Source organism: Diuraphis noxia, unplaced genomic scaffold, assembly GCF_037042655.1.
Source record: "Diuraphis noxia isolate RWA-SAM2 unplaced genomic scaffold, SU_Dnox_SAM2 contig0002, whole genome shotgun sequence".
Taxonomy (NCBI): Eukaryota; Metazoa; Arthropoda; class Insecta; order Hemiptera; family Aphididae; genus Diuraphis; species Diuraphis noxia.
Window position 1 is genome coordinate 37,366,735 of NW_028301712.1, and position 20,554 is coordinate 37,387,288.

At 26.9% G+C, this 20,554-nt stretch overlaps 1 protein-coding gene across 1 annotated transcript in view; it reads left to right on the forward strand.

Moving 5' to 3' along the window:
• Positions 1-20,554, forward strand: part of LOC107162908 (uncharacterized) — a 36,424-nt gene that overhangs the window by 11,420 nt on the left and 4,450 nt on the right. The window contains exons 2-7 of the mRNA XM_089218753.1: positions 12,008-12,217; positions 16,568-16,684; positions 16,757-16,834; positions 17,755-18,002; positions 18,224-18,371; positions 19,899-20,008. Coding sequence (XP_089074879.1) covers positions 12,008-12,217; positions 16,568-16,684; positions 16,757-16,834; positions 17,755-18,002; positions 18,224-18,371; positions 19,899-20,008 — 911 coding nt within the window. The remainder of the gene's footprint in view (positions 1-12,007; positions 12,218-16,567; positions 16,685-16,756; positions 16,835-17,754; positions 18,003-18,223; positions 18,372-19,898; positions 20,009-20,554) is intronic.

Below are 20,554 nucleotides of genomic sequence, written 5' to 3' on the forward strand. Positions count from 1 at the left end.
CTTTTCTACACATGGGAATATGAGACCAAGACTAATATTCAAGATAATAATTTTTTATTTTTTGAAATTTCATTAAGTTGCCTGTACCAAATCATTTAAAAAGCGGGGGTATGGCATTTTCTTCATATTTAAACGTTAAAATGTAAAAAAAAAACAAGATTATCTTTATATAATACATGAGTCAATAATTTATAATTTTATCCAATGTTTCGTCACTATTATAAGTATAAACTATACCTATTGACATAAAAAATTCAGTATCTTCTTAATACATGAGCTGATTTAGATCCAAGTGTTTTAAAAACAGATTGTAGTATAATAATATTTGAAGCGATGCCAAGTGCAGAAACACTATTATTACCTACGTATTTTCATTAAATTTATATTTTATAAAAGTGAAATTAGAAATATTAAGTGAATTAATTATTAACATAAAATATAGGTACCTATACTTTAATTTAAATAAGCTTTTACAATATAGCTATCAAAAACACGTGTTTATAATATACAAAACGGAAAACATTTATTACTATATGTTCGGGTAAATAGCTTGTATTGATAATATTAATTTACATTAAGATAAAATTTGAGTGTTACTCAATGACTTAAAGATAATGTATTATAAGTAGTACGCATGTAACATATTTTTTAGTCAAGATTCTCACAGTTATTAATCCATTTCTGATACTTATAAATTATAATAATTTAATATAACGTACGCGAGATATGATAGTATATTAGTATTACAAATTAAATGGTATTGAAATTCTGATTAAAAAAATTAACAGATTGAACAAAAAGTGTTCTTGACTGTCTAGTATATCGATCTAACGGGAATCACATGTTATTACAATAATTTTAATTCATATAATAGATGTGAAGGACACGTGTTACACATTTAGACTACTATTATATTATTTTCAAATTTTATTATTTTATAATTCAATACAAAATACAACTACTGATAACAAAAAGATAAATTATACTATTATAATCAAGGTTATACAGCGTCATTAAATCAATAAAATATGTTTAAATTGATATTACTAAAACGGTTATTACATCTAAATACAAACACGTGATGTCGTGATAAATATATTTGTTTGATAGATGATTGTTATAAAGGAGGACATTTTAAATCAATCCTAAAGAAAACAGCAAAGGGAGATTCATTTTTTTGTCACCACATGTAAACATGCCACTGTGTGATATAGATACCTACGGTACGTCTAAGAGAACGAAAATATAGACGACAATTTGACGTCAAGTTCACTGTAAACATTTCATTTTTTAAGCCGACCCCCGTGACGTGGTGCTTTTCTTTTCCTCTCTTTCGATTCCAAATCTATCATAAAATTGTTTACCATTGTTGGAAAAAATAATATATAATACCACTACACGTCTTTATTATATGTATTACACATAGGTACCTATTGGTTTCATATCAATAGATAATTATTAAAAGCGAACAGAAATGGACATTAGTCTGCAATAATAGTTCATATATACTTAAATGTACATTAAATATTTCTGTAGTTCCGTACTTTTATTGTTTTATTAATTAATGAATTCTAATTTACAACCAAAACAACATAATAATATTATATTATGATTAATCCGTGAATTGGTGACATAATATGATCTGATAAGTGTCTTACATTTCCGAGGCGTAAGACTTTGAAAAAGGGTGACGAGTTTCCACAGATTTTGACGATGATGAACATGGTTTATCGAGGTTATCTTAGTCGTCGGCCTGTGACAGGCCATATGTAAGTTTAAAACCCTACCGAATCTTACCGATGGCCACGTCGTCCTTGCCGGTTTCCACAAAAACCAGTATCACTTGAAATCCCATCATTATTATAGTATTCACTGGTACGATCGTTCATACATCATTATAAATATTAGCTAGTCAATTATTAATAAAATATTTTTTTTGCGGACGTGATGGTGGTTTCGTTAGTCACCAATGCGTGCTGCGGTCAAGCATCGTTCGGCTTCGTAGGCTTCCGGAAGGGTGACCACCTTGGTTCTTTTCGACAGATCCTCGCCATAAAAACACGCGTTTTAGCCATATAAACAATACTCTTCTCACAAACCTAATGGCCCATATTGCTGAGATTTAAAAAAAAAATCTTAATCATTTTTAGATTTTGCCAATATTTTTTATTTAATTTTATACGACGTGAACTATTAAAAAAATGTTAAGAACATATTATGGTTATGCATTGGTGTTATTACAGTAGGGGTGAGGAGGAATCAATGGGTAATAATTTATACCTCATAAATTGTATTATTTTATCTATTAACTGATTCCAGGCTTTATTAGGATACATATAATTTAATCAAAGATGTTATTCAGTATTACTAGCCCATTATTTTACTACAAAGACGCCCCTATATTATAGGCATGCACATTTAATTTTAATATATTCGATTACAGCTCGATGCTATTCGGTTCTCGACTTATTGGTTAATTTCATTGAATTATTATGAATCATGTTAATTATTATCTATATCACTTCTCAAACCTACCTATTGTACAAAACTACAGTATAGATTGTAGGTTTACTTAAATAAAATAATAGTAATACAATATTTAATAAGAATGTAGTGTATCCAATATTTCTGTCTATTTTTTTTTTTCAAATTGCAACTTAATAACTAAAAGTTGATTTTGTTGAAGACGTGAGTTGTCATAATACAATAAATGTCGTGCAATAATTAGAGATTTTTCTTTATACGCCATGGGAAAATGATGACATGAACCTGCATATGGAAATATAAAAAAATGATCTCTCCGAATAATCACTAATTATTATATTTGACACAATAGTCTTTCAGCTACCTAAATAGTCTGTATAGTGTCTATATGCTAACATTTCCAAGAACTCACCTTTCTACTCCTATAAAGGCGGTCAGGTTTAAAAAATTGAAATGACATAATAATTAATAATTATAATAAATAAATTTGTTTACAACTACTGCGTACACTGTTATAATATACGAGTGTATAACTTTACCCGATGCACCGTGTAATACGTTATTTAATTATTATATTCGCACGCATCAATTCGCCGCACACTGCAGCCGTCTAGACGTCTGTGTTACGTAAATCCATCGTCATCGCAGCTGTCCCTGTAGCCAGAATAAATCAATATTATGCATCGTTCACGTAGTTATGTACAATACGAATATTATTTATAATATGTTTATTCGTATCAATATTAAGCATACATCCTGACGACAGATGCGTCGGCTATAGCCTATATTAATTTCAATATAAAACCGTCCGCAAGAATTCCTCACGATTTGCATAACTAAATGGTTGTATACATTAAAAAAAAATTGTCTTATAACTTCAGATTTCAGAATATATATCGTATAGATAATATAGATACGCTCGTACCAACAAATATTTTTTTTTTCAACTATCGTGTGTATATCCTATTAACATAATAACATTTTCCGTTTTCATCGAATATAACAGCACCATACCACACATACAATACGAATATGTATCTATACGTACTGCAATTTTTTCACCTTATTAATCAAAGACATTTACGAAGGCAGCACTTGTGATAGTATGGTAAATATATAGGATCGTTATGTCCTTTGCTATTTCGGTTAGGTATTATAGTTCTGTGAACAATCATCTGATGAAATTATTACTTCCGCTTCACGAACAGACGTCGTATCCAATATCGTGCTCAGAAAAGCTAGTGTGATTACATATTATTTTTTACAATACACGGAGATAGTGTAATCAAATGTCTATTCAAATAGAATAATACGTGTAAAATCACATCGTGTCATTATATCATCCTGACCGTATTACAAAATATCGGAGAAGCTGCAATTTTTATACAAGGCCAACAAGCATATATATAAAACAACTGATACCTATCTATTTTATAAATAATAATAAAATTAATAATATTAATAATAATAATAATAAATATTAAATAATCAATTAAGATAATTTGTTATTTATTGTACTGCCGTAAACATAAAATGTGATTCGACGACCATCCCCACAATGGTTATCTGTGAGGTGGTCCGTTCTCTACATTGCAGCATAACAACATGACATCCAGATGTTTGATGCACAACCACCAAAATACATATAGGTACACAGTATACACTATACAATGCTCATCTGCACGTGTTTAAACAAGTCGATTTTTTTTTATTGTGTGCATACACCGATGATTGTCATTGACGTGAAAAATAATAATAATAATACTGAGAAAAAAAAGATAAACCTGTATTATGACATTACGTATAGCACGCACATCTGCGTTGTGTGCTGTAGAACTCATCAGTATCATTTGTGTGTTGTGTCTATTTGAGATACGTATGCCTTGAAATAAAACAAAATTATTTTATGTGCTTACCACGTGCTTGACTTATCATTATATTATCAATATTACAATTATTGAAATCGCTATTATCTCGTCGTCGTTTGTCATTAATGTCGTAACTTGTTATAGGTATACATATAAATATTTATATAACATGTCTGTGGCTGAAAAGTCTTTATCACTGCCCTACACCCATCTCACGTGCATTTTACAGACGTAATATTGTATGCCCGGCGGGGGTTGATTTCTCAGAAAAGGTTCCTACTCCCCATCAAAATAGGGTAGAAAATATTGTATGATATGTACACGGTTTATTATTAATCGAAGTTATATTTAACGTTAAATCGATACGAAACATCTCCTCCAGTATTCGTATTAGACATTATTCTTTGTAGATTTTTTGTTAGTGGAAAGTTCATCATAGTTTTTTTCAGTTAGCTGTTCTTGTTTGAGAAAATGCTCGCCAACACTGCTGACAAGAAAATCTTTAACGGTGAATGAAATCAGAGAAAAATATGAACCGTTTTGATTTGGCCATTAACGTATAATAATACACTATAATATTATGTATTAGGTACTACTATGATTGGCTCCTAATAACCTCTACATAAAGTATAGCGTGTTTATATAGGTGTATTCGTGGTAGGAAGAATCGATATAATAGAGCATAAATAAGTTAATAGTTGTTGTATAATAAATATTCGAAAATGCGTTGCCCCCGCAAGTTACATTTTGTATTTTACAAGGGACAATATTTAGAAGTTTACATTATTATGAAATGTGGTTCTATATGTTTTCTTAAATGCCAACCACGCAAAAGCTGCGGGGTGCCGAAAGGATCAACCGTTTATATTATATTTATATAATTTATAAATATACTTTCTATTTATATATTTTCAATGAATACACCCCAAGACCGTTTAATTTTGTGTTAAATTATAAAAAAATACTTACTAATATAATACAAAAATATGTTTTATATTAGTTTATTAATGCATTTACCATAATGCATAAATAATGATAGTGTATCTACAAAATCTAGAAAGAGAATTATGCAGGTGATAATTTTATAATAATTTTGTTTCTTAAAAAAAAAAAAACTAAACAATTTTATTATTCAGATATAAATTGTCCAAAATATGCTTGTAATCATTTTTATCACAATAATATTTAGTTATAGTTGATTTTATTTTACTTAATAAAGAATGAGGAAACTAACATAAACCATTGAATGTTAAAATTAATAAAAAACGGGAAAGTGGATATCGATCTGCTGTATAGTAGGTTACAAGTGGGCTACTGTAGTGGATGGAATTAAATTTGAATCCAATGATATTATATCATTGTATATGAAAAACGATTCTGAGCGGAGACGGTTTATCTGTCAAGGATATATTATAAATTATTATTACATATTATTATACTTATTAAAATATTTGAATTTCCAGTGAATATTTTTTATAATAATAATAATAATAATTTTTTTTTTGATAAAGGTAGACAGACTTATAAGGAATCTTGAACTAAATTTTCAAATCTAAGATTAAAAAATATAAATTTTTATGAATTTCTATCTAAGATAATTTGAACATTGCCGTAATTTTTACGTATTTAGTAAAAATTTGAACTTTAAATGCTTATAAAAAGTAATCGTGACTATGTATTTTTAATAATTTTCAACTGTTATTTAAATATTATATTGGAAGCCTTATATTAAAATTTGAAGCATTTAGACCCAACCAATAAAATTTTATTGACATTAATAGAAAAAAAAACTAAAAAAGTTAAAAAATTAAAATGTCAGTAAACAGCTCAAAACTAGTAAAAATTTCATGTATCTATGATCATTTGTTTTAAAGTTACATCAAAAACCAAAATCGATTTTGTCAATAACTGATTCCCGTTTTTTTCTTAATTTTTAATCTGTTTATCCTGATTAGAAAAATATTAAGAATTTTTTACTTTTGACCTCCAAAATTCTAACTAGATTCAGTTTCTGATCTAACAAGGTAGGTAGGTACTGAAGTCAAAAATCGAAGCATTTTTACTGTCCCCAAACGTGATGACAGACACAAAAAAAAAATACACATCATTGTAAAATCAATACACTTAAGTATTTGATAATATTTTAAAAATAAATTGTGTATATTTGTATAAATTGTTTTAAATACTAACTGTATATTTAAATAATTAGTTAAAATATGGTTCTTATATATACATACTTTGAAATAAAAATGAATGGAAATGTGAGATTGTATGTTATAATATTTTATAATATTAAGATACTTAATGAATTCAACTACATACTCATAATATTATACCATTTTAATGTTTAAGTTAATATCGATTATCGACAGACAATTATTATAACGAAAAAACTTGAAATACATACAAGTTTTTAAAAAATATATCTTCATGTTTTTTTTATTCAATACGAGTATGGTTTTGGGAAATAAATAAATAAACAGATAACAAAATATATTTAATTAAAAAAATATAATTGTTAAATTTATTTTAACCTATTGACTTAAGACTTTCATGAACTGGTATTCCTATGATAAGTAAATGACCTACTTAAAACTTATAATGCACCATATATTAATAGAAAACTATTTCATTCTGGAACCGGTTCTGAATAGAAGAGTACTGTCGTCTATCACAGAATAATAGTTTTTCTGTGACATCAATGTTAGGTAACTAAATTTTAATGATTATGTTAAAAATATGTATTTGCTTCTATAATTCTTCACCGTTTAAAAAAAAAAGTATATTTATCATTAACTTTTTATATGCCTAGAACTTGTATGTATAATAGAAACAGTAGCGTACGTAGAATTTTAGTTCAGTTAGGGATTTACATGAGTAGGTAAATAATTTTTTTTTTTTAGCTGTAACAAATTATAATTAATAATAAATTAACAATTGATAACTGATTGACTCTGTGTGTTAAAATGGCGGTAAATAAGATGTTTTTGTAAAAAAAAGTAAGGAAATTCATGGAGGGTCAGAACCCTACCCCTGTTTACGCCACTAAATAGATACATACATTTTAAATTTTAAATTTGTACAATTACAGCGGCATATAACTTTTAATCTTCTTATTAATGCACCAAATAAGTAATATTGATTTAGAGATTGATCGAATATGTACATCATTTATAATTATAAATATAATATTACAGTTCATTCATTCCATTAAGTCGTTTAAAAATTTAAAATAGATAAAATTAATAAATAAATAAAAAAAAAAAAACATAAATTTGATAATTTATCATATGTATCTGGTATTTAACCAAAAAATACTTATCACCAATATAATATTATTATGATGCTAACCTTTTGTAAAAAATACCAATTAATATTTCAATATTAGACTCTGATTAATAAGGGAAATCATTAAATGATATACCATTTTTAGAAAATTAAAACCATTAGACATAATATTTATTTATTTTTTAATTTGCTTTTTATTATAAAATAATTATAGCAAAGCGATTACAATATAATAAATTATAATACTTACTTATTTAAACATTTTCAACAATTGACAACATAAAAGTTCTTTAAGATTCAAAAATTATATTATGTATATTTGTATAATATATTGTCCTTATTTAATATGTTCAAACAGTTAGACTTCATTCATGGTAAATATTAACGTGATGAAAATTAATTAGATATATTTTTAATTACTTATAATAAATGTTTTTAATTATTAATTTATTATTTTATTATATTATTGTAATATTTTATATAATAAATAAAAATAAATTGCAATAAACAAATTATACTATTAAATTTCTAAAATCTAATCGTTCTAAAATAAAAAAAAAAATTAACTTGTTATCATATATTATAAAGGTAAAAATACAAAACATGAATATTTTATTAATATTTATATAATCATATTACAGTTATTATTTATTAAAAATAAACAATACTTTTATTATTTGTTAGGCAGGACTTTTGAATATAGTGTGTTTGCTTGTGATCGTAGATGTTAATGGGAGGAGGGGATTTGTGGTGTATACATGGTAAAATATGAATTAAAACTTCTCTGTATTTTTGTTAAAAATAGGTTGACCATTTTATTGGTGTTTTTTTCGGACCTAAAGCTGTGTTAAAGTTGGCTTGGATGTTAATGTTATTTGTATTCCAGTAGTACACGTGATGTCGAATGAATTTACTATTTTCTGGTCGAATACAATTTGGTTACAAAAACACTGTTGGACTTTTTTAGAGACGACCTTAATTGAAGACGATCAAGGTGACCAATAATAATCTAAAAATTGATTTATTTAACAATATAAAAAGTTATTAACGATTTCACTGATTAATTATTTAATTTATACAATCATACATCTATTTTATGCTTAAATAGTTAAATTAGTATAAGAGAAACTTTTATAGTATATATATTTTAAAATAAGTCTGTATTATTTCTTTTCTTATGCATATTTTTAGAGTTTAGAAAAAAATTGATTATAACAAAAATATGCAATGCCACAAACATTTTGATGATTCCTTTTATAACATAAAATTACCCTACGAGGTAACGAGGTTAAACAATTATGAAAACGTCCTTTGATCATTATTTGCAAGAAACTTGGATTATATTTCAAATATTTTTAAGACATACTATTATACAGAGTTGAATTATTTATTTTGTCGAAATTTGTTATTCCTTTAGAAAAATTACTTGTTATAATTTCAAAAACACTTTTTAACCCACGTATTCCAAGGCGGTTCCGATGCATTAATCTTATTATTTAAAATTAACATAATATTATTTATGTATAATACGTATGTTTAGCGTTTTTAAAAGACATCGTTGTACTTTTTTAATAGATATAAATGAATTACTCTTGTAGTCTGGTATTTAGAGAATTATTATTTTAGAAAATCTTGTAGGTAGTAAAAATTATAAGTATACTTATACCAGCTACTGTGAAGTTAGTCTATCATTATTCAAATGAGTAATGAGAGAAATATACTTTTTTTCATTATTAAATGTCAAAACTACTTGAACGACATCACTAAAAATAAGTCTATCGCACGGGCCGTAAACTATTTGGACTGGCTATTTATATGAGCGTCTTCAAACGCTGTAGTGTATAGGTATATATGATAGCCGGTAGGTATATGGATTAGAAGTTGCCAAGGAGTTTTCATAAATAATACATCAATAATTTAAGTTTATAAATGTATAATAATTTGTGATCATTTACTAACGATAACTTTCTTTTAAACTTGAACCCAATGTCGAGTGATGATAAAGAACACCTTTGCCATTATATGATATAGGTACTCTTTAGCCGTTTTAATCGTGGACCTTTGATAATATTTATTTTGTATTAAGAAATTTTTTAGTTTTTTAAAAAATTAATTAATAGGTTATTTATGTAACACTTTAAGTTAAAAGTCGTGTTGTTCTTTTGGCGTTTTAAACACAGTTATTTTTTCAGCTGATTTCGAAATGTTAGTACTTACTGAGTCAATTGTATATTATAATAATGAAATATTTCAACTATCGTTTAGTGCCATATATATATTATACTCGGTTTTTAAATATTTTACAATCAAATATAAAACGTGTACCTACCTAAATACGACTAATTTTAGTTACGAGCAACAAACACAACTGTCACAACTACACAAGGAATAGACATCATTGTTTCGTCTCTGTTACATATTATATAGATCATTTAACGGTTAATGTCGAACCGTCATCGTATACCTACCTACCTGACTACAACACTGGTATAGACGATAGGTTCATGGGTTATAAAATAAACATGTGTCGACGATGTAGAGAGATGTTGAATACACCATTTTATGTGGATTGCCGGAATTATCACATATTAGATATCTATAATAATATATTGTCTCCTATATTTAGGTTTAAAAAAAAAATGGTCTCCCGTGTTTGTCTGATACGGTCTCTGGAATTTCTGTACATTGTAAATAAATTCTATGCGATCTACCCAATTCCTGAACCCAATTCCTGAGTGATGAAAAACTATACCTACACTTTTTTGGATTTTAGATATATATAAAACAATTTTTAGATTCTGAACGAAATGATGAATGTATTGATTTTACAATGATGTGTGTTTTTTTTTTTTTTTTGTCTGTGTACAGCATAACTAGTCGAAATAATGCTTCAATTTCAAACTTTGGGGGTGGTTTCCGATGTAAAAGTGAATATTCTTGATGCATTATAGAGGTCAAAAGAAAACATTTTTCAAAAAAATCGAGAAAAACAAAAAAAAAAATGACAGAAAAACAGGAATTTTTACGCAAAACCAGTTTTCGACCAAATCGATTTTTTATATGGTTGTAATTCAAAAACTAATCACTGTAAATACTTGAAAATATTTTCACCAAATGTTTATGTTAGTGTTATCTATATACAGTTTAATTTTCACAAATTTTTGACTTTTTTTGTGTTATTTATAGACCACTGAAATTTTCAATTTTTCTGAAAATTTTCTTTTGAAGTGTCGATAAAATTTTTTTTGGCCCTATCAAAATACTTAAAAATTTAATACAAAGTTCCTCATAAGTTATTCTTATAATGATAAAAATATTATAAGAATACATAGGCACAATTTTTTTTTATTAGCATTTGATGTTCAAATATTGACTTAATACGTAAAAATTACGGCAATTTTCAAATTATCTTAGATAGAAGTTCATAAAAGTTTTTCTTTTTAGATCTAACATTTGAAAATTTAATACAAGGCTCATAATATATTTTTACAATAGCAGTTGAAAAATAAAAGAAATATATAGCCACAATTTTTTTTTACACGCATTCAAATTTTAATTTTGACAACATATGTAAAAATCACGAAAATTTGTAAATTATTTTATCCTAGAAATTCATAAAAAAATTTCCTTTTATATCTAAGATTTGAAAATTTAATACAAGGTTCCTAAAATATTTTTACAATAGCAGTTGAAAAATAAAAGAAATGCATAGTCACATTTTTTTTTTACAAGCATTTAAATTTTAATTTTGACAACATACGTAAAAATCACGAAAATTCGCAAATTATTTTAAGCTAGAAATTCATAAAAAATTTTCTTTTTAAATCTAAGATTTGAAAATATTTAATAATCTATAATATATCTTAGGCAGATAAACCGTCTCCGTTCAGAATCGTTTTTCGTATACAATGATACCTATCATTGCATTCAAATTTAACCTACCTTAGTCAGAGGTCCACCCCACCCCCAATGTACAGTAGAGCGATACCCACTTACCCCCTTTTTTTATATAAAAACCAATTTACCACCAAAGTGAATTCTCATGTATGTATGTATGAAACATGAACACTAGAATTTCGTAATAATATTAATATATTATCATATATTGTACAGTGATCATGACCTATATACAACTATGCAGGTACAAAGACGTGACGCAAAATATGTAACGCCACAGAATTACGTCTGTCGTTGCTATTCAGACGAATATACACAAAAAATAAAAGAATTCATTTGTAATAATAACAATACAATAATGTTGTACCAGTGATTAAAATTATAAAAATAACAATAATTACAGGATACTATAATTATTATATTTTATGACTAACAGGAAATAATAAAAAAACATTACATAACTGTTACAGCAGACAAACCGTATGCATCTGTCGAACAACCGACCGGCCGTCACGCGACGGACCAGAAACCGGCGAATTTTGCCGCGGCGGCAGGCCGACGAAGTCATCACACTCAACACCAAACGTACCAACAGCATCAATTGCCGAACCGAAATAATTCAACGGGTGTTAGTCCACAGAATAATCACGTGGAATCTTCAACCGTCACATTTAACGAGGGTAAGTGAAAAAAATTTAAATAAAACAATTGATTTTAATCGGCCCGCACCCAAATCAAACCCTTTGTTGATTTACAGACACCAACACTTGTTAAAACATTATTATAATAAAGTTGACATTAATAAAATCCATAAGTATAGAGGTTGGATAATTTATAGTAGGTATTTGAATGTAAATGACTTGAGAGTTGTGGCGTATTGTTTTTCTAAATAAGAGTTTTAAACTAATCTGTATATTTATATTTTCTAATTTACGCGTACTTATTAAATACTATTAATGTAATAGTAATGAGTGAAATTGAAAAAAAAATGTACTTGTAATTTTGAATAAAATATAATTTTTTTGACGTATAGGTAGGTACCTAGTTGAAAATTATCTATCTTGAAATTGAATCGTTATACGTTTTCAATAGGAAATTTTAAATTTCTAACCGACTAGGTACCTAATTTTAATTAAGAAAAAAACAATTTAAGTTAATATAAATGTTTGTGCTTAAAATTTAATGGTATTAGGAACAATTCTCTTGGGATTAATTCCTGATCCTAAAACCACAAAATATCTACCTACATTATTATAATATACATGTTTAATTGTTAGGTACTCCGGTACGTATAATAAGCAATACGAACTACACAAAAATAACATTATTAAGTAGTGTGTACTTTAATATAAACGTCATTCGTGGGACCATGCAACGACAATGATAAAAAAAAAATAAGAAAAATAATAATACCACGGCGGAGTGTACACATTATACCAATAATGAGTTTAGCCAGTATGACCTAGTGATGGTCACGCAAATTAATGAATAAAGCTGATAGTCAACCGCCCATTAAAGTGGTAAAAAAAAAGCTCTCGCCGATAACGGTCAATGTGACGATGTACTCATCTAAGCAAGGACGTACAAAATACGCACGTAATAATAATATAAGTTGCGTACATTATATACAATAGCATAGGGCTATTTTCATTTAACAGAAGACATTATACATAAACAATTACCTACTTAAATTGTTTTTAAAAATATTTTGTTTAATAGCTTTTGAACATTTATTTTATGATTTTAAGTCAATACATAAAATAATTTTTTAATTTTTTAATTGCTAAGCTATACTGGGTTAAAACAGTGTATGCTTATATTTCTTAAACGATTGTTGGTATGGTTTTCCTCGCCCTCGTGGAAATAACTGCTGAAAAGTCAATAAATGGCTTCTACAATGTAGTCATGTAGATGGTAGGTACCAACTATAGGCTCGATCTTTAAATGTCGCTTGGTCTAATTAAAAATGTTTCAGCACTCCTACTAGAAACATCGTTCACAATAGAAAATGCAAAAAAAAAACACACAAAATCAATACTTTCCTCGTGTCGCTCAGAATCTGAAACAGTAAAAACATAAGTATTTTATGCATAATACTGTTTCAGTGGGCAATTTATTTAAAAAATATATTTTTATTTTATTTTTCTTTTGGAAACAATATTTTGGTGAAAAGGATGACACAAAATTGTTTACATCCCAGAGAGCATTTAGAAACTGTTATTTTTAATATAATCATTTATCTGCAAATAAAATTACTACCTAATAATAATTTTATGTTTTACTTGAGAATTTTATGTTTTGATAATATAAGCTTATTATTAATACATTTTGATTTCACCTATAAGAGTATGAAATTTATTTTTATGCATAAAATATAATCAAATAAATAAACACAAAGTTATATAGTCCGTGTAAAAATGCTTCACAAAAACGCATATTCAAATAAGATATTCAAGCCAATTTTTTTTCATATGATATACAAAAAAGATCATTATTGAGTTAATAACATATTTTATAGGTATAAAAGTGTATGTGTAGGATAATTTAATGGCGACATTAAACAACTAACATTGCGCACATAAAATGTGTATATAATGAACAGTTCTTTGATTTTTTTTTTTGTAATTATTATTTTAGAATCTAAAATATTATATTAAGATATTTATTTTTACACAATGTTCATAAAAGCCATTCAAAATATTATTTATTATACCATATTTTATAGAAAAGGTAGAAATAATGTAAAATTACACGACTATAAATAATTACATAAAGCAAAATGTGTATATGGATGTAAATTTCAAATTTACTGAAAATGATAATTATAAATTAAAAGCGATAATTTACTAATTTTATAAAAAAAAAAAAAACGAGTTAAGTACCTACCAAAATATAAATATTATACACAGCAAATTGGCGTAGATGTCATTATGCATCTAAATTATAATTCATTATTTATTTATGGTGTGGCATGTAAGTCACTACAGAATTAGTATAATGTAATATTATATTTATATGATAAAATTACGTAAATTTGTTAACACGATACAAAATAAAATAATATAATGATGAGGTATAAAGCACCTATAATATAATATGATGGCATAACTATAGTAATTATTAGTGTTTGGGAATTAAAGTTCTAAATCCAATGATTCTGTCCATGTTGTAATTGTGCTTCAGTAGACGTTAAGAATTTTCCATTCCGGTATTCTTGGAACTTTGTAGATTATTCCTGGACAATACACTTTTGAATTTGTATTGGATTTCCGCAGTCATAATATTAGGCTTTTCTGTAATTTCCTACTTAAAAAGTATTTATTTGATCAGTTTATGTGGCTCCGTGTATTTATAGGTTGGTCTGAACAGTATTTTTAATGGAGCATCTCCAGTTTTGAACAAGGTGTGGGAAGAGGTGCATTGTTGAAAGTTATTCTGAAAATTTGGTCCATTTTGCATATAATTATATCTTTAAGTCTACATTTTTTTAAATCGACCTTAAAAAGCTCGAGATCATTAAACACTTCAGATATCTGATTTAAATTATTATTTATACTCAAACAATATTCTATAATATATATGATAACTAAAATGCATAAAAATAATTAACGATTTATTCAAGGATAATGTTGTGTTTCATATCAATTAGATATGTAATATGTATACACATAAAGTATCTATTTTATTGTTTATAAATAGAAAAAATCGCTAGTTTAAATTTCTATAATACTGAACAAAAAAATATTTATTTTTAAATTTAATACATGAATGTATTTATGAATATTTATTTTCAAACTGTTAAGTAAGAATTCTAGCGTAAGGTATACATTTTGATCTATTAAAATTCAAATATTAATAGGTATATATCGTAAATTTTGTCCTGTACATAGATAAACAATTAATTGAAATTTTATGAGCAAATAATATCATTGTTTTATTAACATCATAAAGAAATAATTTCAATTTATAAACGGCTATTATAATAGTATGTATATTTATATCATATATTATTTTCTTAAGCTTGTAATTATAATTATTACTGTTTACGTTTATGGCCTTATGGGTAGAGAAGAAGCAAACGTCTTATCAATATTGACTTACACAATCGTAAATTCGTAATACAATGCGTAACAATATAACATTATAAATATTATTTAGAGAATTCTGAAATACTATATTTTATTTAAATAGCACTTACAATTTTACTAAAAATGTATCAAAAATTTAAGTAAGCTGAGATTCGTTTGTGTAGTTTGTGAAAAAATAAAATCGGATGAATAAACTAAAATTATTTTTAATTTATTAGTTAAGTATGACGGTTAGAGTATATTATACAATAATATTATATTTCCTAGCGAGTTGATAACCATTAGATTTTCATTAAATGATTTTAATGATACATGTTTTCGCTCTTATATATTTTTGTGGGTAATGGTGTGGTACATGGGGCACTTAAGGACAATGACCCAGTCCCTTATTGATTCTGCTGTTTCAAATGCGTGTACGTAATGTTATCAACATTTTTTTTTTCTCAATATGTTTATAGATCACGTAGATGAAAGATGAAAGACGATAGACACTATATTATTTAAATATTTCAAACAGTATTATATTTAACTTAATCTATGTGTTTATTATTAAGCGTTCTCGAAAACAAAAAACTTTACGCGAATATTTTTACTCACAAAATTTAAAAAATCATCACAAACTGTGTTTTTTAAACAATAACGTTTGACTATTTAGATTTAATATTCAAACATATTTACATAAATTATATTCATATATTTATTTGTAAGTTGTACTGTATTTTTATGAATGTACAAGGTACGTTACATGGTTGTATAAACAGTTTATATAGGTACAATAAACAAGGGTGTTTTATATTTTATATGACTATATTACTTTTACCACTTGGTTTATACATAATTATACATAATTAATAATTTCCATTAAACATTTAGTTTAACATATTAATTCATTATAAACTATAGTACTGCGAAAGTATTATTAATTTTTTTTAATTTTTATAGACGAATACACAAAGATAACAACTCCTAGACAAGACGTGTTGTTCAAAAAAGGCTACTTGGGAAGACGCAAACACAGTAGTGTACCAGTCATTACTGAAGTTTTAAATGAAAATGAAGGTCAGTAACATTAAATCAGAATAATATTATTTTAAAGGCCAAATTTGTAATCGATATTACTATGTGTTTTAGATGGCGATATCAACCCTTTCGAAGAGTTTTGTGCTCACAGTGAATATATTGACCCATCTATGATGTACCTTCTTACTAGTACGTAATGATTATAAATTATAATACTTTATTTTATCGGGTACATAACAATATGTTGAAATAAAAATCTAAAATCGAAATTACTTTTGAGTGATTATTCTTATTTGTTTTATAATACCATAAATTTATATTGTAATTTACACCATAATATATAATTATTATTTAATATGCAAATTGTACAATAAATAGTATATTATAACTGATATGATATGTGATATATCAACGCAAAAATGTAATTATTACTATGTGACTACCGATTTTTACATCCAACTAATAGAGAAACCATTTTATAGTAGTCGATCATATATAGTATAACACTTAAAGTTCATTCAATTCGAAATGTTCTTGTATGCGTGTGTAATTTATCGCATTCTTAATCTTGAGTGTTTATTTTATCAGTGGTTTTCGTTGTGAATTTATTCATTTTTAACAACCCTAAATTCAATATTCGTAGATTGAATATTCCTATATCTGTTATAAATGTATAGGACAGTTTTACTAGTACAGTAACGTTGCTCAAAAGTATTCACAGAAATGAAACTTACCATCTTATAAAATCAAAAATGTCCTCCCATGTCAAGATTCAAACGATTTACGGCTTACCTATATAATATATATATATATATACGATTTTCCTATGAAGTAGGTACTTAAAGTGTAGTGTTAGAATGGAATGCTATAGGTGCACAATAATAACGATAACGTAACCATAGTAGGTACTCAATTTAAAGAGGGATTTTTTTTTTATTTAATTGTTTTAATTAAAAACGATAAGCATATATATATATATATGTATATATAATTGTTTTGACACTAAACGTTTGATTTAACTCAACCACAATGTCACACAATATAAAATATGTCCTCGACTGATGATACACAACAACAATATACTTACGCGATTTATGTTGAATCCGCAGGCGGCGGATTCGAGATCTATGATCCGTACACCGGTACCGTGACTCCGCTGATGGGGCCACCACCGGGTCACTATCCACCAGTCTTACATCCTAGTATGCTGGCGGCGATGTCGTATCAGCCGATGCCGATGCAACCCGTCGACTGGTACAACCATGCGAACGTGACTTCCGACTGGATGTCCGGAGGTGCAGTTTACCAACCGAATAACAGACACCACAAGAGATCAACGACTGCCGACGTTCAGCAGGTGACCATCTATTTAATTTTGATGTTGGTATCGGTTTCTCACCACCGCAATATAATTCTTTCGGTTGTTAGTGACATTATAATATATCGTTTATAATATGATCTACGAGATGAGCGTGCAAACGGACAACGGTTATAAACAGATATTCGGAAATTTCGAATCGGAATCTATAAACGTTCGTTTATTGTCCAACATTAAAATGAATTTCGAATTTATTACAGAACGGCAGTGCTCAGAGTTCAGAATTAGGCATCGGTGGTGGTGCTCAAGAATCGAGTCTGGACGATCAGCAGAGTTTATATCAGTCACCGCAGCCGTATAATATGTATCCCGGATATGTATTTGGCACTCATATGTACAATTATAATGGTGAGTAACGAGATTCCGACCAAAGTATTTCTGCTAACCTGTCTAACACATGAAAATAATGATAATAATAAAAAATAATGGATGTGTAGGTAACAAACGTAGACCATATATAATATAAAGTATTATATATGATGCTCGTGTAATAGGTATATTATATTATATCCCATTGCTATTTGCAATTTGCATACAATAAAAACTTTGTCTATAAAAGATTTTTCGATATTATTTTTATGATATCTGTTGAATATTATACACAGGTGATAACTGTCCGAGATGTTGTTTAGTTTTGATAGCAATTAAAAATTATTAGGTAATAGTTATATATATTATCAAGCACCTACTAATTAACAATACACACTACGATCTGCGATGATGATGACCTGAATATTATTAACTTATAGTAGTTCATGTCCATTTAGATTACGTGCTGGCCATTGCCAAACATTCCATACGTCTAATTTAACTTTGGCTTCGATAGCCAGAAAACATGCTGGTATACATAACTTACATCCCGACGATTAGCACACAGCCGTAATATTATTAGGTGATGAATGTTACCAATCAATATCACAGCTCCCGACACCATGACATAGACAACGTGTCTATTCTTTTCATTATTTCCTGTTTGAACTCGACGCCAAGTTTTCCCGTTTCAGTTAGAGTTTTTTTATTCATATATTTTATGAACGTTGAATAAAATGAACACGGTGTTTTCTAACCGGTCTTATTGTTCTTTATTCTATATACTGTCATGGAGCGGAGCCAAAAGGCATAATTTCAAATTACTATTTTTATAACTAGCATTTTTTTTTCTATCTTGACGGAAGGTAAATTTTTAAACGTACACGTTTATAAAAATAATTTACTATTTGAAAATCGCAGACAGGATTTATGATTTTTAGCATGTGATCTTCGTAATACTTCCTAATTCAATTACTGTTTATTGTAATCTACATTATCTGTTTTGATTCATATATTATTTAGTTTTTTTTATTACGCCACACTTAATCACTATAGAATATTTAACGTTCTGTTGTATATACACATAATAATTATTGTATATTGTATAAATGATTTTATAGGGTGAAGCATAAAAAATGTATTTAGAAAAGTTACATTTGTACATCATAAATTATAATGTACATTGTACATATACTTATCAGTTACTTGCTAGCTATTATACAACTATAATAACCACATACTACGCATAGGCATAAGTATTTAACATATTTCTACGTAATTATCATTTATAGAAATCATGATCCAGGAAAATTTATTTAAAATGTATAAATAGTTCAAAAGTCTAGATGTTTATTCGATAAACTGAATAAAATATTTTGTTATTTGATTAAATTAGAAAACTAGAGAATACGTTTTAAAGGAAAATATGAAATATAGTAAAAATTTACTTTGATTGATTTTAAATTATACAATTATAATATTTATAGTATAAAATAGTATATAATAAAAATTATGTTTTTAAAATTATATAAGTATTAATATATGAAAATGTATTTTCAATTATAGGTGTAAGCATTCAAGTTCCACAACCACAATCTCCTCCATCACCTTCAATCAGTTGTGATTTCACCAACGGAAAACGACGTAAGAAAAAGAAGCGTAGAAAGCGTGGTGATGTAAGTTATCTTTATACAAAACCTAACTTAGTATATACCCACTAGAAGTACTCATACAACTAACTCGTCGCATCAGTTAGATTTGAACATCTGATCAGTATTATGTGTTAAATTATTAGAATAAATTCTTCTTACAATATTTATACAGGCTACTCTTACAAACGATGTTGGGAAATAATTTTCCTTGCCCATGCAAGGTTTGATTCTATAATCAATTGCCGTTTAAAACATTTTGATTTACCATACTGTAGTTGCATTAAATTAATATATTATTTAAAAATAAAATCAAATTGACATTCCGCTAGGAACAAGTGACGTGGAAATAACTAACAATTGACATTTCAAAAAAAAAAAAAAAGGAATTAGTTACTCTGGCAAACACCAACACTATTCAAACACAAAAGAATTAAAGGCAAAAGGTCAATTATGTGGTTAAAAAAAAAATCTATTTATACTATAGTTCTTATAGCAAGTATTCAGTATCAAATAGCGATTATTTATACTTTTAATAATGATAAAAATAAAAATATTATAAATATGGTTAGA